Source organism: Dermacentor albipictus, unplaced genomic scaffold (assembly GCF_038994185.2).
Source record: "Dermacentor albipictus isolate Rhodes 1998 colony unplaced genomic scaffold, USDA_Dalb.pri_finalv2 scaffold_12, whole genome shotgun sequence".
Taxonomy (NCBI): Eukaryota; Metazoa; Arthropoda; class Arachnida; order Ixodida; family Ixodidae; genus Dermacentor; species Dermacentor albipictus.
Window position 1 is genome coordinate 563,715 of NW_027225566.1, and position 25,498 is coordinate 589,212.

Sequence of the window (25,498 nt, forward strand, 5' to 3'; positions counted from 1 at the left end):
AACACGTACTATGAGACTGCCCAGCATGCATGCTGCAGCGAAGGACGTTAGACAGTTTTCTAGCCAGCGTTGGCAGACAACTACTGTCGGAGGACGCTATCCTCGGCCCATGGCCTGACACTACAATTTCAATGCGTGCAACAAAAGTATTGTTGAAGTTCCTGCAGGACAGCAAGCTCGACGAGCGGCTCTAGCGAGGCAACTGTCTCATGTACTTAAAGGGACCCTGAAACGCTTTTGACGATTTTCTACAAACGTACTGAGTCGTTAGAGTAGGTCCTTCTGATCATTAATTGACACATCTAAGTGCTCTGCGTAAAGCATGTAATTTATTATAAGGTTTCAAAAATGCACATCGCTGCCGATCGCAGCGCACTGCTCGGCGGAATTTTAAGCCGCCCCTACCCATATGACCGAAATAACCCATATGACGTCAGTGGGGCGAGCTATCCGATTGGCTGACCAGGGCGCATGATCGATAATTTTTCCAACTTTATGGTAAACAAATGATCTTCGTAATAGTTGAAATGTTAGTTAATTTGTTTTTATAAAGAGAAAGTAGCAGAAAGAGAATGCACAAGAACAATTTTTCAGTACACTTAAGCACTTCCGGCACACAGCAAGTGTCGTCTGCTTGTGTTACAGCGTACTCCATTTTGACGAGAGCTCCGCGGTCAGAGTTGGTCTCAGTCTTTTCGCGAGGACTATGATTCAACTTTGTTGCCTTGTGGACTGCAAACGTAGCGACTGGCAGTATGTGAAGCTGCGACATCGTGTCCCTCTGCAGGGCAGCGTACGAGCGAACTGGCTGCTGCGCATCGGACTGCCGCTATCCGACCGGCGCCAGGATTTGCACGTTTGTGGCCGTCACTTTACACCGGAAGATTACCAATGCACTAGCGTTTCGCGAGTCCCGTATTAGGACAAACGTAAGCGCAAGGGGATAGGGTCTGGCCGCTTGACTGTGCCGTAATGGGATAAGCCGAGATGAGCAGAAGGGCAAATGTGAATGGTCTGCACGGTGCAGCCACCTGGTGGCATAGAGCTCAACCATACACAGTAGCAGCAACGAAGCGTATTCTTTTTTGCTGCTGGTGCGTATTTTTCGCAGGAGTGTAATCATCAACACGTTGCTTTTAAAAATGTTTAAAATGTTTTACACTTGGTTAGAGCAATATTAGCGCTTTGTTTGGCTGGTTAAGCGCTGCGCCAACAAGTGTCTGGACCATGCAGGCCGATCAGGCCGCTCACGTACGTCTGCGCCAAAGTTCCTTCATCAGCTTGAGTTTACGCCTCCAGTCATTTGCCGATATGACCAGCTTGCATGTGGCTAACGGAATACCAGACACGTTCGGCGCTACGACAGAATGCTCGCAACGCACGCTGCTTCGATAGCTCTCGCTTGGGGTCGACAGCCAAGCGGCTAGCGGAGAGGTTTCGCGCGGGCGGGCTTCAAAACAACCGGAAGTGGATGATGTGACGTCGCATCGTGACGCAGGACCAGTGAAGGCGGAGCTTAGCCCCGCTCGCTCGGCGAACGAGTTGAGGAGGAAAAGCATGGCTGGGGAGGAGGGTAACTTCTAATCGCTTGTAGCTCCATTAATACGTAACGCTTCACTTAAATTGTGGTGCGAATGTTCTACTTAAGCTGTACGCTACGCGTCTACAAAATTTGTCCGAACCGTTTCAGGGGCCCTTTAAGCACTCACCACTTCTCTTATCATCATCATCATCCATCCCAATACTTTCACTCCCCTTCCCTCTTCCCCAGTGCAGAGTAGCAGACTAGAGCGCACTAGCTCAGGTCGACCTCTCTGTCCTTCCTATCAATAAATTCAATTCAATTAGATATCGTAGCCGCTCTAACATTTTACACAGTTCGCTGAAGCGTCAAGAAGCCTGATCAGGGGCGCTATTCTGGACACGCATGGCGGCTGCACAGCCGCCATTATCCGCCATGTTTACTCTCTGATTGGCTGTCGAAAGGTCACGTGTTTTGAAATTCGTGCCGGGAAGCGGAAGTATTGCAAAATGCAATTTTGCGTTTTCATCAAGATGACGAAACGTGACGTGGAGCTGCAAATGTTATGGACTAATACATTTTTTTGGTCCTTGGCAGATATATGTTGATGTTAGCGCTTCAAAAAGAATGTGAGCGGTAGCGTGCAGAAGCCAGTGCAATGCATCTACAATTGCGCGAATATGTGGTGGCGATTCAAGATATGCGCCATGCCAGCTTGCTGATTGGCTGAAGGAATATCTCATGAGGAGCGTCACAGGAAGGGCTGTTTCGTAAACGTCATTTTGACGATGCGTGACGTTGCGCAGGGCCGCCATTGCTGAGATTTTCCGCCATAATTTTTGCTGCGACGAGCCGCGCGAATTATGCTAATGGGCAGCCATATGCAATGGCAGCTGAGAGGAATGCATATCGCCACATTTTCCCCGTCGTTTGGCACCACGAAAATCTTTTGTTCATAACGCGTGCTCATAGTATTTGCATCGCTCTAAGGTGGTGTTGGCATTTGTGTTTGGAGCCATCATTTTTTAAAAGAACGCCTTTATACGAAATAATATTGGTTGAACATAGCAAACTTTCGGCAATGTTGTCCACTTTTCACTGCTGCATTTGTATTGTAATCAAGATTAATGCCTTTTCGCACATTCAAAAGTTATGACAACGGCCTCTTTCTAATTTGCAAAAAGAAATGTACGCAAGGCGGCGCCTTGAAGTTTCCTCCGTCGGTGCGAGTAACTAGCGAAATGAACAAGACATGGCAGCGCCGGCGCTTGCGTCGCTCTAGTGGGTATCTCTGGCGTGCGCAACGCTATCGGTGATATTCGGCCGTTTCTCAGCCAGCCGAGTCGGGCTGAATCACTTACGTTTCACGAGATAGCGATAACGTCGCCTAGAACGTGCGCGCATCAACACTGGTATGTCGCGTATGCAAGAAAACAAGCGCGTTGGAGCCAACATGCGATGACTCATTCCGTTTTCCGGGGACACGCATCCTAGCTATTGAAGCAGACGATGGCTTGTACGCAGCAGACGACGGAAGCGAGAAGCGTTTTCGACGAAATAATCATACGCTTTGAGATAGCTGCTTTATTTTTACTGCGGAGGAAAACTGTTTTGCTTTACCGATAACGCTATATTCAGTGCCTTCATTTCAATTTCTTAGGCGAAACGTCAAGTTGGCGTCACGTTACGTAAGCAAAACTGGGCCACCAGCGCTATGTTGTATGCGTCGCGCCTACGTCGCGCACCGAAGAAAATGGCGGAATGTCCAGAATAGCGCCCCAGTATTGCCGACTACCGTTGCGCTGGACTCATCGTGCCATGCTCCTGTACCGGCATGGATGAGCGCGTGCACTACATAGCTCTCGGAGCACGCTTAAAGGGCCCCTGAAACGGTTCGGACAAATTTTGTAGGCGCGTAGGGTACAGCTTAAGTAGAACATTCGCACCACAATTTAAGTGAAGCGTTACGTATTAATGGAGCTGCAAGCGATTAGAAGTTACCCTCCTCCCTAGCTATGCTTTTCCTCCTCAACTCGCTCGCCGAGCGAGCGGCGCTAAGCTCCGCCTTCACTGGTTCAGCGTCACGATGCGACGTCACATCGCTCACTTCCGGTTGTTTAGGAGCACGCCCCCTCCCGCGCGAGACCTCTCCGCTAGCCGCTTGGCCGTCGACCGAGAGCTATCGAAGCAGCGTGCGTTGCGAGCATTCTGTCGTAGCGCCGAACGTGTCCGGTACTCCGCTAAAAACAGGCAAGCTGGTCATTTCGGCAAATGACTGGAGGCATAAACTCAAGCTGATGAAGGAACTTTAGCGTAGACGTACGTGAGCAGCCTGATCGGTCTGCACGGTCCAGACACTTGCTGGCGCAGCGCATAACGAATCAAACAAAGCGCTAATATTGCTCTAACCAAGTGTAAAGCATTTTAAACATTTATAAATCAACGTGTTGATGATTACACTCCTGCGAAAAATACACACCAGCAGCAAAGAATACACTTCGTTGCTGCTACTGTGTATGGTTGAGCTCTGTGCCACCAGGTGGCTGCACCGTGGAGACCGTTCACATTTGCCCTTCTGCTCATCTCGTGGCTCATCCCGGCACAGTCAAGCGGCCAGACCCTGTGCCCTTGCGCTTGCGTTTGCCCTAATACTGGACTCGCGGTTTGCAGGTCGCTAGGTTTGCAGTCCACAAGGCAACAAAGTCGAATCATAGTGCTCGCGAAAAGACTGAGACCGACTCTGACCGCGGAGCTCTCGTCAAAACGCAGTACGTTGTAACACAAGCAGACGACACTTGCTGTGTGCCGGAAGTGCTGAAGTGTACTAAAAAACTATTCTTGTGTATTCTCTATAAGTTATTTTCTTTTTACAAAAACAAAGTAACTAACATTCCAACTATTACGAGCATCATTTGTTCACCATAAAGTTGGAAAAATTATCGACCACGCGCCCTGGTCAGCCAATCAGATAGCTCGCCCATGTGACGTAATATGGGTTATTTGCATCATATGGGTAGGGGCGGCTTAAAATTCCGCCGAGCAGTGCGCTGCGATCGGCAGCGATGGGTATTTTTAAAACCTTATAATAAATTACACGCTTTACGCAGAGCACTTAGATGCATCAATTAATGATCAGAAGAACCTACTCTAACGACTCAGTACGTTTGTAGAAAATCGCCAAAATCGTTTCAGGGTCCCTTTAATCTCGTGAAACGTATGCTTCATTCATCGCAAACAAATTTCCGTCTCAAGCTGGAATAACATACGCATCTAGTTTAACGTAAGAGGCGAATGCGAACGTTTTATTGACGCTTTTCACATCCGTAATGACTCTCGCCCTGCTTCTCTGGTTCAAAACCAAGGCCCTTGGGTCTGTGGCGCCATCTGCCGAGGGCGGCGCGATACATGCACAACTTCTTACCGCCTGGACGGCCTTCGTTGGGAGACAACTTTAGAAAAAAAGGGGAGGCCCCGCCCAGATGACCGAAGCGCGACAGCCGATTGCCTCCGCGACTAAAATAGTCCCGCTCGAAAAATCGTGCTCCTGAAGCGCGCAATTTTCCGCATAAATAAAGACTTTTGTATTTTGATGACTGGTTTAGTACAGCTCTCATGTGCTACAGCACATGCCGGATAGCGACAGAAAAATAACACCGTGCCTTCTACAACGCTGCCCGTCGTCTGCTCTTTAGCTTCATTGCAAGTGACAAAAGTAGGAAGAGCAGCTCTGCATGGTTTTTGCATTTGTTCGTATGTACACGGCGTACCTACTACTCGTTTTCCAAGCTTAAAATGAATCAGTTCCCATTGAAAAAGTATTTATATAAAAAAAAGCACACAGCTGACGCGACTTGGCCCAGTTCGAAGCACGGGCGGCCACCTTCTCCGTCGGTGGGGGCACCGGCCGTCCGGCTCATGACGTCAGTCCAGAGTGCGCGCCCATTGGTGGATGCTCGTATGCATCCGCGTCGGAGCAGTAAACGCCCCCTTTTTTTCTAAAGTTGTATCCGACTATAGCCTGTTCTTACATCGTGTTTACGTCATATGGGTAGGGGCGACTGAAAACTCCGCCGAGCTGTGTGCTGCGATCAGGAGCGATGTGCAATTTTAAAACCTTATAATAAGTTACACTCTTTACGCGAATCACTTAGATGCGTCAATTAATGATCAGGAGGATATACTCCGACGACTCGATACGTTTGTACAAAATTGACGAAATCGTTTTAGGGTCCCTTTAAGAACTTTGCAATGCACACAACGGCGTTCCTTCCCCGCTCCTCTTAAACGTACACTAAAGTGAAACAACAAATCAGTTTGGACTAATAAAACAGTTTGAGAACACTGCAGGCAGTCATTTCAGAATAATAGTTTGATTATTAGATGAGAAAATGAAGGTCGAAGTATCAGTATTTAAATTTCGCACCGAAACCCCGACGCCGGTGCGTCAGTGTGACGTCAGGGATTCCAGAGTATGTTTTCGCTTTTGGGCCGCGTTGGCTGAGTAAATGTATTCTAGAAACCATAGTAAAGGTTCCCTAAACTTGCCATATTTAATATTTGGTTCCTTTAGAAAACAATATAGTCAATCTGTACCGCTATATAATGAAGTAGGCCCTAGATGCCATCAAAATTGATGACGTCACAGCGACCATGTGCGGTAACTTCAAGGAGGCGTCGCCACTCGTCTTTAGCTCTTGCGCTTTTTCTGGCTTACCAAGCGTCTTATGGAAGTAAGAGTGGTGTTTTTGGTGTACTAGAGAGGTAATTTACTCATGCAGAAGAAATCAATTGTCTCTTTAGTGTCCCTTTAAATATACATGCCTACGCTGCTACTCTCGGAGTCCCGCTCCGAAGTGTTAATTGCCTAAGCCCATGCGTTTGAATTTCATTGGGGTCAGTGGGCAAGGTTTAGCTTTAAGCTCTTTCATACTTAATTGGCTGCCCTCTGTGCGCTTTGCTGATGAACTCCCTTAAATACATCCAAATTACAGTATCGGGCACGACTCCCTTAGAGTAATGTAAGCGAATCTCAAAGGCCATGCTTTTGTGTACTGCAAGCGCTAGAAACGATCGTGAGAGCCACAAATATGGTCATAATTTGAACACCGTTATTTCTTCCTAAAGAGAGAGTGAATGCTAAAGAGAGCAAAAGCTCGCAATAATGAAGCACATCACTGAAATCTCTGGCAGGGAAATGTGCGTCGCGAGCTTACGAAAGCCAACAACCCGTTGAAACATGGCGTCGAAGTATCACATGACCTGACCCTTCTGTCGTGCGTTCTTCGTGGTTGTCTGTTGCTTCGCAATAACAAGACTCTGGTACTTTATTGATGCGCAAATGAGTGTGGAAGCTTTCTCTATGGTGGAAGTGAACAGGTGGCTCGCTGTTAGGTGCAAAATCGGCTATCGAACTCACAGGAAACATATCCAGGTAGGCATCTCAGCTTATTAACATTCTGTTCCATTATGTGCATCGCAGTCAGTGCGCTGTCGGTTGCGTGTTAAGGCTGTTTGCGAACTCGTAGGTAACGGTAGTCGCTAGACCTCACTTTCAGATAGCAGAAGTGCTCCAAATTTCCTCGAGTGGCGAGCACTTACCTTGAGGTTTGTTACACACTTCTGTGTTTTGTGTTATTTGTGCACTCCAGTTTTTTTTTTCGCAATTTCGCGCTGGTATTGGTAACTAGTATGTGTAATTAGCATTATTGCTAAGTGCCAGCGTTGCGTGCGCACCGCTGCTCCGGTGCTCGCGATTACGCGCTTGACAATGTTTGATCGCGATGCTTGCTTTATACAACTTTTGCGGCACGGGCGTCATGTCGCTGCAGCGTATCATCACGCGATCTTGTCGATCGCTATTCGCCTGTACAACGCGCTGCATGTATTTCTATCTGAATGCGGAAATTTCACGGCCGCTGAAGCTTTGTTAAAGAAAAATAAAAGTGAGCTTTGCGTAACGACTGCTGACGTTGCCCCGTCTCATTTCGCGCTGTCTGTGCAGTATGGAGCCCGTGGTCGAATGACACCAGCGTCAGCGGAGTGAAGATGGAACAAGCGAACGGTACTCTCAAGGTCAGCGCCGAGGGCGGGAGCGCGTCGTACGCGGCTGACGTCGCGAATGGCAGCATCACGCCGGGATACCGGCCCGTCAAGTTCTCGCCTACGGCGCATTTGATGCCGAATCTGATGAAGTCGCAGGTGAGCATGAGGGTTTGTTTACGAACACATTTTTATGCGGGTGTACCGAACCTCGGCGTATGTGGGATCAAATGCATGAAACCAATCGGAACTGCTTGGTTTCACGCAATTGTTGTATGCGCTGACCTTTAGCGCAATCTGTGCTGCATAAATTGCCTGCACGTTAACTTTGTCTTCTACAGCGTAACGTGTGTAAAGGGAGAACCAGTGCATCTGGAGTCATATGTCATTGTGCCTAGTATCGTGTCGTATCGCGCAAACGATTTTCTTACGGTTAGGCTTTTTGTGCAAAGTGTGTTATGAGAATATGCGGCTCGAACTGTATTTTTCAGGCAGCGCGTTGGTTTGTACACAGCGATTCTGTTTGTCAATATGACGGATATTATTGCCGTGCCTATGCTATGGTGCATAATTAAGGACATAAGTGCTTGTATCTGACATTGTCTGTAGTGACATTTAGACACACGCATTTAGCCATTCTGTGATTATTTGGATAACTTCCTTTGTAAAGTAAAGGGCAAGTATATATATATATATATATATATATATATATATATATATATATATATATATATATATATTTGAAGCATGAGCCTTGTATATATAGCTTGTGCAGCATTTTTGAAGCGTGAAGTGCTAAACATTGCGAAGATCTAGTGAGAGGAGACGTAATTTATACACATTAAAGGTGCAGCGCCCCGTTTTTTACGTCTCATGGTCGTACATCTGAATGCAAAAACTGAAGCAATCAATCAATCATTTTATTTCCTTAAAGAAGGAGGAGTACAGGACTAAAAGCTTGGACAGCTTGACGAGGTCCCGACCCCTTGCAAGTTGGCATAACAGCAAGATGACAGCCAGTCATACACAAGAAATGAAAAAAAAAGCATCACAATGTAACGGGTAATACAGAGTGAAACAAGACGGCAAAAAATAATCAACACTCATAAATAACAGTGAGGAACGAAATTAGGAGACTAAGAAGGCATGGTCTAGTCTTGCAAATAAATAAGTTGACAAAAACGTTTAATGCGAGAGTTTTCTCTGGAGGGATCAAAATTTTGTCGGTCTAATAGGTTTAAAAGCGAAGGTAATGTATGAGATACAGATTGCTCATCATAGGAGGTTCTTGTGGTAGGTACGAACCATATTTCTTTATGTCGGGTCTGTCGAATATTTGTATTTTCTCGAAGTTTTGCCAGATGAATTGTATCATCAGTGCCAAATTTTACGAAATCTTTGTAGCACAACATCAACCTATAATTGTAAAAACAAAATACAGGAAGAATTTCATATTTAGAAAAAAGTGGTTTTGTGGAGTGCGTATAATGGACATCAGCTATGTAACACACAACTCTTTTTTGTAGCAAATGTAGTTTGTGCAAGTTTGTTACACCAGTTGTACCCCACACCATGACGCAGTACTGCATGACAGATACCACCAGAGCATTGTATAGCATTATTTTTACCTTGGTTGGGAGTAAGCGATGCAGACGAGCAATAACACCAATGGCAGATGACAATTTAGATTGGAGATGATCAACATGCTCATTCCAGGTAAGGTGCTTTGTAAAACGCACCCCAAGGATATTAACGGAATCCACTATCTCTAACTGCTCACTGCCCAGACACAAATTCATATTGGTTGTCAACAACTTTCCTCTAGGCGCGTACAAGATAACTTTTGTTTTCTTAGGGTTGATTTTTAAGCAGTTTATCACGGACCACCGTTCTAAGTCAGACAGTGTCTTATTAGCCTTTATTTCTATATCTGTTTCCACGTTGCCTGTAATAAAAACAGTTGTGTCATCAGCATATGAAACGAATGTAGCGTTATCTGTACAGCGTACAATGTCGTTTATATAAATCAAAAATAAAAGTGGGCCCAAAACGCTGCCTTGCGGCACACCAGTGATAACTGGCTTCCTTGAAGATATTGTGTTACTGGCATCTACGAACTGTGATCTGTGGGACAGATAAGATGTCATAAGCGATTGGGCGGTTCCACGTACACCATACATTTCTAATTTGTTAAGAAGGATGGAATGATTAATTAAATCAAAAGCCTTAGAGAAATCTATGTATATGCCTAGTGCCATGTGCTTCCGGCTGAATGCATCTAAAATTATTTCTTTTTGGCTCAGGAGGGCTGTTTCCGTAGAGCGGTGCTTTCTAAAACCATGTTGAAAGTCTGCAATCAAGTGGTGACGGTTAAAGAATGAGAGTAATCGCGCATGCATTATTTTCTCAATGCCCTTAGAAAATACTGGAATTATTGATATAGGCCGATAATTATTTAATGCTGTTTTATCACCGCGCTTGAAGACGGGAACAACGCGGGTAATTTGCATTCTCTTAGGAAAGGCACCTGTTGATAATATTAAGTTATAAACATGGGCTAGAATAGGGCTTATAATATCGAGCACATACTTTATAGGGCGAATCTGGATACCGTCGGCGTCTAGTGACTTGCTGTTGCTTGTAGCTCTAATAGACGAAAAAACTTCAGAAGTAGTTGGAGCAAGGAAAAGCGATGCTCCATTCCTCTTTACTGGTAGAAACTGAGCGTGGTTAGTTAGGCTATGTTCTAGGTCCTGTTGCGGTGCTAGAGTAAAGACTTCATTAAATGCATTTGGTACTGCATCTCCAGAAATTTGTTGCCCATCATGTTCCAATATATCAGGAATAGCTGAGTAAGAGTTAGGCTGTAACAAGGCATTCAATTTATGCCAAAGTACATCACTTCGTTGATTAGCAGGGTCACTAAATATTCCTAAAAAATAAGCATCTTTGGCAGTTCTAAGTTTATTTGTTAAACTGTTTCTGTATTTCTTAAACGCCTTAAGCAAGGCTTCATGCCTAGATTTCACAAATTTGGCATATAAAACATGTTTTTGTTTAATCATGTCAAGAAGCCCAGGGGTCAGCCAAGGTTTCCGCGCTTTACGTGGCCTCGTAATTTTTTTGCATGGAAAATGCCTATCATACAACGGTTTAAAAATATTAATAAAAGCGGAATATGCAGTCGCTGTCTTGTGCACAATAAACGCTGTCCCAAGTTTGCTGAGCAATGGCATGGCGAAAAGCCTCCAGATTTGATGGCGTAATTGACTGAATATGAACTGGTTCCTTAGTTTTTTTAGTCGCATGATTGATTTTACTTACTAGCAGAATAATGCCTAGATGGTCACTGATATCAGTGTACAGAACGTCGGCCTCTAATGAATGAATATTTATATTTGATATGAACACATCTAATAAGGAGGCGCTGTCAACAGTTATGCGTGTTGCTGTAGAAATTGTATTTGAAAAACCGCAAGTTGTAATTAGAGTCTGGAAATCATTTTGCAGCGGAGAAGATGACAGCATGTTTATATTGACGTCACCACCTAAAATAAGATTCATTTTTTCTTCTGTTGCATAACTGAAAAGCTTTTCAACGAAAGCAAGAAAGCGGCTCACATCACCTGATGGCGGTCTGTACACAACAGAGAACAAGTTTGTATAGTTTTGTAGTGTCAGTACCTCATAATCGGAAGTTATACCAGTGAACTCGTCGACTGGTTCAGCAAAAATATTATCTTTGAGCAAAAGCGCTACACCGCCCTCTCGCTTATCCTGTCGACTACAGAAGAACGACTGATAACCAGATAGCTGGAACATTTGTGATGTGGAAGAGTGTCAACAACTGGGCTGTAGTTGCTAGAGATGGGCAAGATGTTCATTAACTTTGAACAAGGGCCCCTGCGCATATTACTCGATGGCAGCACATTGCCAATGACTGCTGGCCCGGAATTGTATTTTTTATTAATTCTGCATTCTTTTTGCCCTTTACCCGCCGTGGTTGCTTAGTGGCTATGGTGTTGGGCTGCTACACACGAGGTCACGAGATCGAAACCCGGCCACAGCGGCCGCATTTCGGTGGGGGTGAAATGCGACGAAAACCCGTGTACTTCGATTTAGGTGCATGTTAAAGAACCCCAGGTGGTCGACATTTCTGGAGTCCTCCACTACGGTGTGCCTCATAATCAGAAAGTGGTTATGCACGTAAAACCCCATAATTTGTTTTTTGCCCTTTGTCATTGGCTTGATTGAATCATGGTGGAATGGGTGATATGAAAGTAATTGAATTGGGTAAAAAAAACTCTTGCAAAATGCAACATCTGTTTATCCAGCTACCCAGTCACTTTTGCCTGAGAACTCTTGAGGTATATGGAACTTTCTGTTGTGCCTCTTGTGAGCTTTAAGTATGACAATGGGCCCGCTGTCCGAGCACCACTGTCATGAGGTGCACCACAGGGCCTCCTGTCCTCTCATTTTGCACAATTTTTCAAAAGGCTCTTGTTTTATACAGCTTTGACAGTGTCCGTGTAGCTTAGAGTGCATTAAAGCATTTGGTGTGCTCATTGTGCAAAATGAGGCTCGTGTCTGCGGGATTTCTGTATGAAAGCTTGCAAGGCACCAGTGAGGTTGCTGCAAGATTTCTGAGATCTCTGGAAGAAAGCCTGTCCAATGGCTGTGAGGTCCCTGCGAGATTCCTTCAGAAACATACGTTATAAAGTAGTTCTGAGAACTCTTGAGAAAACCACCTGGATTGGCATTGTCTCTCAAGGATGCATTAAAAGAATGGAGCTCTTTTATTGTTAAGGTAGCACCTATGTATGTGCAACTGATCTATATGTAAATCAGCTATATGCTCCTATTGAAATGTGAGGTGGCAAATATGTAAGCTTGACTCATTAATTATCAATCTGTATTCAAATACTGGAGATAATGTGTCTCCCTCACTGAATTTGACAGCACTTAAATGGCCCCTCACAAGGTTTGGCCATTTTAAACAGGCAAGCGCAGTGCTTATGATTGTGTCTGCAAAGTATTACAGTGCTGTGCTGCAGAAACAGCTGAAATTTCAAAACAAACGTTGCACGTCCTCCCTATTAATGAAGCGTCACTCCTAGCCAGAAAGTCTAGGTAACACACACAAACGGCGGGACATAAATTGCAGTTCTAGCAAGATCACTCACCGTGACATGTTACTTTGGTAAATTGGCCAATGCTCGAATGTGCAATGCTGCCACCGGAAATGCACTGCCCAGCAAAAAAAAAAAAAAGGAAGAGAGAAAAAAAGATGTGAAGCTCATCGCGGGAATCTGGCACAGTCCCTTGGCTCCGTTATGGAAGAAGGCGGGTAAGGAACGTTGCTTGCGGATGCTACTCGAGGCGGAGGAAAAGAGTGAATGAATGAACGCATTCTGGGGTTTCATGTGCCTGCCGAAACCACGATTTCATTATGAGGCATGACGTAGCGGTGAGCTCGAGATTAATTTTGACCACCAAGGGATCTTTAATGGGCCCCCGGTGCATGGCACACAGACGTTTTTGCATTTCGCTCGCATCGAAATGTGGCTGCTGTGGCCGGGATTTCATCCCGCAATCTCGTGCTTAGCTTTGCAACACCGTAGCCACTAAGCCACCATGGCAGATAGAAGGAGAAAGAGACTGTTGGCAGTCGCACTCACCTCCTGATTTCATGGCAACAGGGCATTCAATTTCTCCTATCTCCTCCAATAATGAACCGATATGAAAAATTATTTTAGTAAAATAATCCCTAGAGTGCATTTTAGAACTTCCAGTGTACAATTAAAGTTAGCAGTGGGACTTGATGAGAGGCCCTTCAAGAAATGGAGGGGGGGGCGGAATTGAGATAAGTTTTTTTTTTGTTTCTAAGCTGATTTTAACTGAGTTTTGTAGATGTGCTCGTGTTTTTATACTAAAACATAGAAAACTGATATTCCATCTCCATAAGCTTTTTTTTCTTTTGACATTTTTTCTATGTTAAATTCTTTGGTGCTGCGGAGCACCTGAAAAATATTTTAGACATTTTCAAGTTTGAATGGTACCACCAAATGTATGCCAAGTGCATTGACATTCTTCAAACTTTGATACTCAGCTATGGCATTGCAAAACTTTCATTCATTTTTGTATTGTCTAGATCACCACACATGTTTAGAAGCAAATGTTCATTAGAGAACGAAAAGGTGCTTGGTCAAACTAAGAACTTCATTACACTATACATATGGTTTGAGCAGGATGCGTTTGAGGTTTACACCAGTAGAGACAGATATACCTCGAATGGTTTCCAAGATACCAGTGCCATGAGCAAATGAAAGCATAAAATAAGCTTCCTAGAAAGCAGCCTGTAGATTTAGGGTCCTTCATATTTTAATTCAAGATCCAGGGGGGTTAAAGTATTTGCTACCACCATAAACATGTCTCTGTCTGTTTTCCGATTATTTGACTTGGAAGGTCTAGTTTTTTCTTCTTCCACATATAGTCAAGAGCACCTTCGAAGCCTGCCCAACTTTTCTGGCTCTACACGCAGACAACTTTCTGCGGCTGTGCAGACAAGGCTATTGGGGTAGAGTTTCTGAACTCTTGCTAGAACACTAAGTGGTTCAGAATCCTTCAATATCGCTTGAAGTTTTGGGTTCCCCATCCATAACACCATTGTGGTAGAAAAGTAGAGTAAAAACTTTTCTGGTCATTTTGCCTGTTTCTGATTCTAACAATCAAAATAAAACATTTGATTACAAGTTACAAATATGAATTAATTCTTTTTTTATGTCACTTTTCTTGTGAAATAAAAATTACATATTTGAGTGTGCCTGCTTTTCCATGTGTAATGTTTCCATCGTGATGAGTCCTACTAGGATTAGAGATACTAGAATACTAGAAATAATGATGCAGTCTTAAAAAAGAATGTTCTTTCTCTCAGACTTCTTTTTTAGGTGCGGCTAGTTGGGACAGTGTGAAGGCTCTTGGTTCTATTCTTTTGTTGTGAACATAATACACAACCCTAGAATGAAGACAGATTTATGGTACAGCAGGGATATGTACCACGATATCCCTCGAGGTACTCTGTTTTGAATGTATTTGTTATTTCAGTATCTTTGTAAGTTTAAGCTGATGAGAAACACAAATACTAGTGTATAATCTTTCTGTGAATACTTAAAGGAATCATATGAAATTACATTTAAGAGATGTCAGTAAAGCTCTGAACTATATCCAGCAGATGTTTCACACATGTGCTTTCGCTCTGTGGCTTTGGTTGCATAACTGCCGAAAGTTGCCTGTGAGCATGGCTTGACTGAGAGTACCAGCAGTACGCAATGCTCACACTACCAGTGTTTTTTTCAATAACATTTAAAGAGTGACATTGAATGTTTTGTTCTCATAGTTTTGTTTGTCTTAGTATTGAACAAATGATGCAGGGAATATGAAGTCAGAGAAACAGGCTTTCGAGCATTGCTTCTGGTGGTGGGAAATGTGCTATACTGAGCCACGGACCTCTTTAAGTAGGCATCCACAATACTACATTACATCTTCTTAATTGTCACATAGGCCCTGTAGACCTCGGACTGTTAAAAGTTGACAGAAGTGTTGTAAAGAAACGACAAATGCTTGATTGACAGAACATGGTGACATTCCTTTCCATGTGACATCTGAAGATGGTGAATGTCTGTAGTTCTGCATTGGGAAAATAAGGTGCAGCGAGTTCTTTTAACGGAATATTTTTTCATGACACTCGTGAGTATGGTGTTGTATATCTCGAAATGGGGGGTTGAAGTGAAGTCTTGAAAGCAACGCCAGTAGAAAGTTCGCTAAAAAAAGTTTAAGGTAACTATAAAATTGAATTCTTGGTTTCAATATACTGGAGCATTTGCAGTGCTACCCTCTTTCCTTTTTAACCACTGTTTCTGGCAGTTTTGGGCTGCACTTCTGGCCTCCTGTGAACCCCTTTTTGACACTAGTATGCATCATGCCGGAAAAGTGCCCCAGAAGACTGCCTATGCAAAGCAAAGCGATGCAACCGTTTTCTACCATTGCAGCAAGAGCGCGCAGTGATATAAAGTGCCCTGAGTGTTATGCAATGCGTCTCAGTTTCAGAAAAGTTTTTATTGTGAGCAGCGTAAGCCCCAGAGGCTGCCTATGCAAAGGAACGTGCTGCAAACGGTTCTCTACCATTGCTGTGATCGCGCGCAGCCATATAAAGCGCCCTGAGTGTTATGCAACGTGTCTCAGTTTCAGAAAAGTCTTGATTGCGAGCAGCATAAGCCCCAGAGACTGCCTATGCAAAGCAAGGTGATGCAACAGTTTTCTACCGTTGCTGCGATCGCACGCAGCAATATAAAGCGCCCCAAGTGTTATGCAACGCGTCTCAGTTTCAGATTTAGCGAAAGCCTCGTCCTACGCGTACTAGCCACAGCGTGCGCAGTGAAAAACAGCGCTTTGTACCGTCGGAGAACAGGGCCTGCAACAAGCAAGCGATTCAAAAGCATGTGGGATAGGCCGCAACCTTACGGTACTCTCGGAAGCTGGGAGCGTGCGCGCGTCTTATACTCCTGATCTGGTAACTCTGCACACTTCGGAGATGGCCTCGTTGCATTCGCTATTTTTGACGGTGTTTTTCCCCGTCAAATTTGGCAGGCAGTCTGGCAATGTTGACCCGCAAAGCTGGCAACAGAGTTCTACCACACCAGTCAGAACTCTGCCGCGTCATCTTCCAACTTGGAGTCATCGTCCGGTGGTGCAGCAGAAACCTGACGAATGATCTCGCCATTGTCCAGTTCTGCGCATGTCAGTACAGCAGTGTCAGCACCTGTGAAACTATCACATGAGACGGTGTCTGGAATCGTAATGCAATCACTGCGCAGGTCTCAGCAAACTATTTTCGACGTCGGTAGGGAGCACATCAAAAGACGACAAATCCTACGCCTCCCAGCACCCGCTTGCCGACATTCCCCTGCGCAGTCTGCATGGGCGCTGTCGGTGCCATTCGACACTTGACGCGATGTTTCCATATGCCACACAGCACACAACACAGCACACAAAGCAAACATCACCATGCCATCTTGCCAACACCAGTTGCACAAACAATAAACGTGGCCTACTCGCAGCGTCATGCACGAAGGAAGAAACAAATCAGCTGCTGGATTGTCTTGACATGGCCTACTTAGCTGAGACCGGAACTGCTGTAGCCACGAACCAGGCAGAAATGATGATGATGAGCGGGGATTTGCCGTAGCACCACTTCATGGGGCAGCAAGGAGGCTCCGTTCAAAACAAAAATAGTGTTCAAGTCGAACCATGCACTGGTCAGAGTCAGTGCATGGTGCTCTCGATCGAGTTGGCTCAAGTAGTGTTCGAAAAATCAGACGAGAGATTGCGAGGTGTCTGAACTTTCGGCATTTGTTAGACATTATGGTCTATGGGACGAATGGCGGTGCCACGAAGCAGACAGAATAATCGAGCATGTCCGAATTTTTGGAGTCCGAAAAATCAGTCGGCGGCTGTACAGTGCTTCCGGTCATACCTGTACGGGTGCCCCTTCACCGTGGTGACAGAACATCATTCCCTCTGCCGGCTTGTTAACCTCCATGATCCGTCAGGCTGGCTTGCACGTTGGACACTTCGTTTACAGGAATATGACCTTACCATCTCTTATATAAAAGGCCTACGCTGATTGCCTCTCGCGCATGCCGCTTCCAATGACGGATTACGACGTGGACAACTTCAACCGCTATTTCACATCATTGGAGCCAGGATTCCGTTATATAAATACCTTCAAGGTCGAGCAACATAAATACAGAACTTTCAAGCCTGTGCTCCCTACTGCAAGGATATCAGCACCATCCACTGGTTTCTGCATTCATGGTGGAGTTTTGTACAAAAAGAACTATTCTGCTACAAGCTCACAATATCTTCTGGTGGTCCAGGAGAGTCTCCGTGTTTATCTTGCACGCTATGCATGAAAATCCAACATTTGGTCATTTGGGATCTGTGCTAACGTTTTACCGCATTCAAGTAAGGTTCTACTGGCCTAAAACATGCCAGACGACCAACCAGTATGTGTCCAGCTGCAGTGAGTGTCAGCGTCACAAGTGTTTGACGAGTGCTCCTTCTGGGGGGGTCGACTACATCCAGTCCAGCCCCCAGCACTCCATTTGAGCAAGTCGGCATTGACCTTCTCGGTTCTTTCCCGTAGTCATCTGAGGGAAATCGCTGGATTGTCGTGTGTGCCAATCACTAAACTGTGATCTTAACTTAATTTAACTTAATGCATTTACTGTGAGACAGCTGATACCACCGGCTACTGCAACCTAAGTGTGTATTTTTCTGCTGCGTTTTGTCATTCTCTGACATGGACCTCCCAGAGTTATCATCAGCGATCGTGCACAGCAGTTCACTGCAGACGTAGTCGAAAAGATGCTTCGTCTATGTGGTTCAAGTTTTTGACATTCCAACCCGTATCATCCACAAACAATGGTCTTACGCCACTCACAAACAGAACTCTTGCCAACATGCTTTCCATGTATGTCGCATCAGATCATAAGAACTGGGACAGCCTGCTACCTTTCATTATGTCCGCAGTTAACACCTCACAGCACAGCATTATGGGCTACAGTCTCTTTTTTCTTCTTTATGTTCGTCCGCTTCCTTATACATGAGTCTATCTTCCCGTTTTCAAGCCATGATAATCTATGTATATCCGAGACCATCTCTCTTGCTGAAGAGGCTTGACAACTTGTTTCTTCGCACGCTCTTGTTTCACAAGACCGCTCGAAGGCACGTCATGACTGCCGATGCCAACATGTGGTACATGACCCTGGTGACTTATTGTGGCTCTGGAAACCAACAAGAAAACATGGATAATGGGAAAAACTGCTTGCTCACTATGTTATTACTGATTGTGTAAGCTAATTAACGTACCGCATAGCACGCCTCACATCAAATGGCTGATGGTCAACAAAGACTGAACTTTTGCATGTTGCCCGTTTAAAGCCTTTTATTTCTTGACAGCCTGTTTGACTTGCCCGGTGGGCTTCGTCTGCACGAAGGGAAATGTGGGTTTATGCCAGAACAGTATGTGGGCCATCCAAGACAGGTGAAGGAAAAAGACAATGTGTGGCTGGCTTGCTAAATCTCAACAGGCACTCAGCCGACCAAGGCTGTCACGTCTAACTCTACCTGGCTTGTCAATAAATGCTTTTTGTGGGTGTAACAATATCTTTATCTACCCGCCGTGGTTGCTCAGTGGCTATGGTGTTAGGCTGCTGAGCACGAGGTCGCGTGATCGAATCCCGGCCACGGCGGCCGCATTTCGATGGGGGCGAAATGCGAAAACACCCGTGTACTTAGATTTAGGTGCACGTTAAAGAACCCCAGGTGGTCAAAATTTCCGGAGTCCCCCACTACGGCGTGCCTCATAATCAGAAAGTGGTTTTGGCACGTAAAACCCTATGTATTATTATTAATATCTTTATGTACAGCAGACATTTGACTAGTTAGCAAAAAGAATGTAAAACACTCAAATAAATATTTAAAAATGAAAGCTTCAGCATTGTACATGGGCAAGCGGTAATTAACACGGACCATATGATTGTACTAGCTACATTGTCTGAGGTGTTCAATTTTTAAACATCACGTTTTGTACGGCTATACCCTTGTATAGCTAGGCCAGTGTATTGCACCTGCAGAATTTCACACACATAAAATGCATTGCTTCTTGGGATCTAAACGAGGCATACAGGAAGGTAAGCACTTGAAGTGATCAACAGTGGTCAAAGAAGGGACATGCCCCCAGAGCCAACATTTTGACAATGCGACTTCATCCGGGCAACAACAAAGCAGTTGTCGCTCTGATGAAGTCAAGTTGTGTTGCTGAAATGTTGGCTCTGGAGGCATCCCATGTTTGACCACTGTTAATAATTGTTTCTTGGGAATTTCATGCACTGTGGAAGCTGCAGGCATTCATAGTCAATTATTTTTTAATGAAGGTTACATATCTGACCTTATTCATCTCCAGTGTGCCTTCAGGAGTCCATGTTCTTCTCTCTCTTTTGTTTGCTTCTCCATGCCATGACGAAACTATGCTGCATGCTAGTTTTGGTATAAAATTCTGCCGTGGCAGTGACATCAGTCAGTAGAGAGTTTTAGTTTAGGGGACGCAAGCAGCTTGCGTGCGCGAGAACTAGGGGCGACGGTACTGCCTATGCGCAGACCGCTACGTCTAGCGTCCTTGGGGCGGCCGAAAACATCGCTGCCCCTAAGCGGTCGCATTACCTACGTGACCCTCGCGGTGTACGATAACTTAAGAGTAGCCAGCGGGTAGATAACCTGATAAATCTTTCGCCAAAGGTTGACAGACATCACTTTTATATATATCAGAGAGGGTTACCGCGTTCGGTATTTGGTTAAACGCAGGCGGACGAGGCGTTGGGGCTGGGGAGTAAACGGGAGCGGCCTGCATGGTGCATCCACCTGGTGGTACAAAGCTCAAATGGACAAAAACAGCTAATATTGCTGTAACCAAGTCAATTCTACTTAGCTGCTGGCGTAAATTTTTGGCACTGGCGTAATCGTGTTGTTGCGAAAAATTTACACCCGCAGCAGAGTAAAATACACTTGGTTACTGCAATATCAGCTGTTTTTGTCTGTTTGAGCTTTGCGCCACCAGGTGGCTGCACCATGCAGGCCGCTCCCATTTACAGCTCCGCCCCAACGCCCCAACCTGCTCTGCCTGCGTTTACCCAAATACCGGACACACTAAACCTCTCTATTAACTGCTTTAATTCAGAGTAGTTTTATGTGCTTAACTTCATATGCTTTATTTCATGTTTTAAAATATGATAACGCAGCAAAGATCAGGCGTTGATGGCGCTGCGAGTGCATGCGACCTCACTGTGGCTTGGGTTTGGGGCCGCTAACCTATAGTGTGTTTCTGCTTGCGTACGCAAACGCAAATGCACCCAAGTGCTAGGGGCCCCAACGCCTTGCGTCCCCTAAACTCAAACTCTCTAGTATGGTGCTCTGCAGTAGGCTGCATCCTGCTTATCCTAGTTACCTAAAGCATTCACAAAGAGGCCATACCAGAAAGAATCTTCAGATGAACATGGATTTTATTACAAGCAGTGTAGTGCAATAATTTAGCAGAGCGAGGTTACAATTACAATGTGTCCTTTTTGTGCATACTATGGTATAAAAAAAGTGAATGGCAAAAGTTTCTGAAGACCTTCAGGTAAAAAACAAAAATGGAACTAAGTGGTCATGTTATGTGACATTTATCGGTCATGAACTTCAAAGACTTTCTAAGCCTATATTAGGAAAATTCTTTGTCAAGTGTTCTTTGGGCTTCATCAGATTCAGTACCTCAGTTCGGCAGCTTCACTAGCAGCATGGAGAATTTCACAGCAACAGTGAATGAATCTATACAACATGACGACAATGATGTGCAATTTAGCTAGCCAAGTATAATCTTTAATGCATTCAACATGGTGTTGAACTGTTTAATTTTCAGTTTATATGCTGGGAAGTGACATTTATTGCTCAGATCCTGTATTTTTACTTCATTTGTTTTTGAGCTCAATGCCCTCTGAGCATGACATAGAAGTGTGCTTAAGATCGAGTAAATATGGTAGGTATAGGAGGAGGATGACATAAGAAATATGGTAGATATGTTTTTGTAGTCTTCGCAAAGAAATTGTACAGAAATTCTGATCTGCACAATGTTTTACGTGACCCACAAAATACTTTCAGGCACCGCAGGAAAGAGGAGCCACCACTCCACCCTCTCCCACAGCAGCACTCAAGTCTTGCTGGAATCCCATTGTAAGCCAGCTCAAGGAGCAGCACTCACCACAGACTGAGCAGCACCAGCAGCAGCGAACGCCCCCACTGCTGCCTGCCGGCACCACAGCATCCCCACTGAGTACCCCAGGCACGCCTCCAATGGTGTATCCCATACCGCCACCCCTGCCTGCGTACCCAGCAGAGCAGCTTCCCAGGAACCCCTCAGGCTTGCCCCCATCTCAGAGCCCCACAGTCACTTTGCTGCAGAAGGCACGAGGTATGAGTCTATCTCCTTCAGTCACGAATTACGATCGACTGTTGATAAAAGTGTGAAATTTACATAATTTTATGCGAAGGTACTGGAGACTCCGTATAAAGAGCAATTCAAGGGGGTGGAATGATTATTTTATGGTGACCCATCATAATTATACAGTAAATAATTTATTGTACAGTCAGTCATGCTACGTTCCTTCCTTCATAAAAAAATATTGAATCACCCGCTTGAATTACATGCACAGGTTAATTATTAGGGTGCAAGCTTTACAACAAAGGAAAAAATAATCTTTCACAATTGCTGCCGTAACTCCCCACTTCAAACGTCCCGTCAAACACGGTAGTGCCTTCACCAAAGCAGTCATCTGAAGCGATACATATCACTCAGAAGTGAAATGGGTGTACTTTAAGAAAGCAGAATGTTCAATTTGCTCGAAGCTTAATGTTTGTTGTCTATTCCTTGTAACCGCTGCACAGTTTAATGGCAAAAATAAGTTGCATCCACAAATGTGTACACTGTGACTGATGGGGCTATGGTAAATGAGCATTATGGCTGCGATGAAGCTGGGCCCATGATTGTCTGAAAGAACCAACTCTGTTCAGTGTGCTCGCACACACAACACAGACTGCATTCTAAAAAGTGACGGCGCAACACAAAGACTAGATGTGAGGAAAATACAACTTGTCGTTCCAAACAGCCGCACACACATAATAGCATGCGGTTAGTTGTCCTACTTGCTCACATCAAGCAAAAGGATTGCTATCGGCCTCGAGCTCCACCACTGGAAAAGCTGGCGCCACCGTCAGCGTGACGTGCTATTAGGGATCAGGTAGACATAGCGGCCGCGTCGGCTGCATCGGGACTGCCGAAGCGAGCTGAAAACGAGTTTAAATTCCCTTGTATGCTGCGGTCCTCATTTAGTGGCGAGATTTTCCCGCTTCGAGTGTCTCCTTTACAACGCTTGAAAGCACTAGAATAGGTAGCAGCTGCCTTTGAAGGTATGCAACATTGTAGGCTACTGCTCAGTGCCGCAGTGCCGGACATACGCAACGGAGCCCGGTGTCAGCCTTATTCACACGTAGCCGCAGGACAAGAAGCTGCGTGAAGCTGTCCGCGAAACATAAAACCGGCAAACAGTCATCGTCTACAACTCGGGTATGCAGCAAGCACAGACGTGAGGAAGATTTCTGCTACGGCGCCGGGTCTGCGATGTCCGGAAAACGCGCACTGAGACGCTCACCCGAAGTCCGCTGCCCAACTAATTGCATGACGGTTTGGTCTATGAACTTGTCGATGCTATAGATACTGGCAAGTTCACTGAAATGGAAAGGGAGTGGTAAGACGCACATTAAAAAAAGGCATGGCATATGGTCATGTTTGTACATGTTATGAATTAATGCACTGGATTAGAAAAAAGAAGCAGCGGGAATTGCACGCTGAAAAAACCGATAAACATACAGTGCGACGCAACTCCAGAAATAATATGGAAACGTCCAAGAATTTAGAAGAAAAAAAAGATTGAATCGTTGCGACGGGACATCGCACTCCCCGTAGGCGTTAAAGTCTCTACAATGAAATTATTTTTGAACAGCTCTGATAGCGCCCACGCAACAATGGTTGCTTGTATACTGTCAAATGCTCATATTTTGCGGCCTAAAGCTCATAGCACAGTGCGAAAACGCGCTTACAGCGAAAGCAAAACATTGTGCGCGGACATGCATGCAGACACGCAGTCGGTCGCTGCGAACCCGTGCGATCGCTGCATTGAGGCTTCATTCTGTTATGCCCCATTTGGTTATACAGACAGCCCACTCTAACAACATATTTCAGATAGTTTACTCTCAGTGTTTGGCTACCTTTCATGCAAGAAGCCGGTTCGGGAGACTCCATTGCGGTGACCGCGCGCAGTGGCGTTCACTGTACGTATTCGGTAAAGAGATAGCGTCTGTAAACGATTCTGTGCTTTCAGTTTGTCCAATATTATTATTTAGACAGTAAAAAACTTCTCTCGTTTTGAAAGTACTTACAGAAATGTCCGGGAGAGCTCGCGCGTGGTGTTTTCAGTGAGTGCTGACAGCAAAACCTATGAGGAGCACGCCGCATGATCCCTCATGCTACGCCAGTGAGGTGCTTCCGATAGATGGCGACTCCTTAACTCCTCGCCGCCAATAGATGTCACCATTGGAAACACAGAGCTGCTAGATCTCAAGGAAATATTAGCTGTGTAGCAGTCTGTAGACCTCCTCCATGAAGTGGTCTGTAGCTGTGAAGTAATCTCAGACCTCGATATCTGTTCCACGAATAGTTGGAGCCGCACCAGAACTCAGCTGAGGTTGCAAGACTGGAAGGAAGGACAGCCAGTCAACAGAACACATGGCTGCAGATGTCTGCTAGTACAAGGTTAGCCAAAGATGGATGCCCTGGTTAGCAGGCCAATCTGCAAGCCACCATGTTCGTGCATCAGACAGGACAGCAGATGTGCACTGGCTGCAAATGGTTGGCTGGCAGTACAACCAGCCACAAGGTGTGCACATCAGGCAGGACACCAGGCATTGATTAGCTCGTTGAGGACCTGGAAACTGCTGATAAATCAGCTCCCATTCCAGATTTTTCTGCTTCCTGTCTCGCCCAGCATGCAGCATCGTCATAGTCATGTGACATCTTGATGTCTTCTAATGGTGCATAATCAACATCATGATTGATGACCCATGATAAAGATCATGATTATTCTGCTAAGGATCCACATCCTTGTGCACAATACAGAGCGTACATTTTTCTTTTTCTTCACTTCCATGTGGCTGCTTTATTGTAGGCCTGAGCCATATGTCCTAGAAACGCTGATTGGGTGTATTGTACAGATCAAGCAAAATCTCTCTTCAGAAAATGCATTTCCAGCATCATAGTTGATGGTACTTGGTTGGGTGCCTGCTGCCTGCTAAGGGGATCTGACATATTGATGTGCAACACCCTTGCAGTATTTTCATCAGCCGCTGACTTGTGGGAAGATTTCCTTAATATTAAAATAAGTATTGCACTTATTGATAGAGCCTAGTTCCTTGCATGGTCCACAACTGTTGCAGCTGTGCTGCAAGGAACTGCTGCAATGAGTGTTAATGCAGTTTTCACTGGCGATGCAAGCTATCTTGCTTGCTTTGACAGGCTCGCAGGACCGAACTACTTGTTTATGTATGCTTAGCTGGTGCTTCGGGTCAATCATGGAACACTTTTTCACATGATGCATGAGAGTTTAATCTGACAGCATCAACACTCGATGAACTGACCTTGGAAGCTGTTGTGTCGATACAGGTACTGGGTGGCTCAAGATAAACCGAACCTAAAGCAAGTAAAGAACACATGAACTGTAAGGTGATATTGTACAAATAGATGATAGACAAAAGCCTACTTATGGTGGGTTCTTCTATACCTGCATCTTCCAGCCTTTGTAGAGCAACCGATACCCGATGAACCACATTATGCGTATTGTTAGATATGGAGCTGTTTCCTGCAATTACTTCGAGTTCCCCAAACCACTTCGAGTCGCAGCACAGCTAATTGAGGAATGCCGAAGCAAGAAAGCACATTCCAGAGGAGCGGCCGAGCAAACAAGTTTAAGGCAACAAGTTCACGTGCCAACAAGTTCATGCGCCGCCGGGATTAGCAGGTGGGCCTCGGACAATGGAGCATGAGCAGCCCTCCCCTTCTCCTCGTTAGAAGTGCATTGCCAGTCTGCGAAGCAAGACCGCAGAGAGCCGCCAGGTATGACACCGCGACACGGGCGCCTACCATTGGCTGAAAGTGGCGTCATCGGAGCGGACTCTCCCATTGGTCGAACATGACGTGACTTCCAGTGCTCGAAGGGTTTATAAGAAGCCTTC

General features: G+C 45.2%; 1 protein-coding gene across 12 annotated transcripts in view; it reads left to right on the forward strand.

Moving 5' to 3' along the window:
* LOC139051497 (vinexin-like) overlaps nt 1-25,498 on the forward strand; it is a 647,850-nt gene that overhangs the window by 426,949 nt on the left and 195,403 nt on the right. For 10 of the 12 annotated variants that reach the window (XM_070528475.1, XM_070528476.1, XM_070528474.1 and 7 more), the window contains 2 exons: nt 7,524-7,720; nt 21,317-21,626. In XM_070528475.1, the coding sequence (XP_070384576.1) occupies nt 7,524-7,720; nt 21,317-21,626 (507 nt within the window). Of the gene's footprint in view, nt 1-6,797; nt 6,954-7,009; nt 7,127-7,523; nt 7,721-21,316; nt 21,627-25,498 lie in introns of those variants that run through there. The other 2 variants (XM_070528479.1, XM_070528480.1) reach the window with 2 other exon arrangements.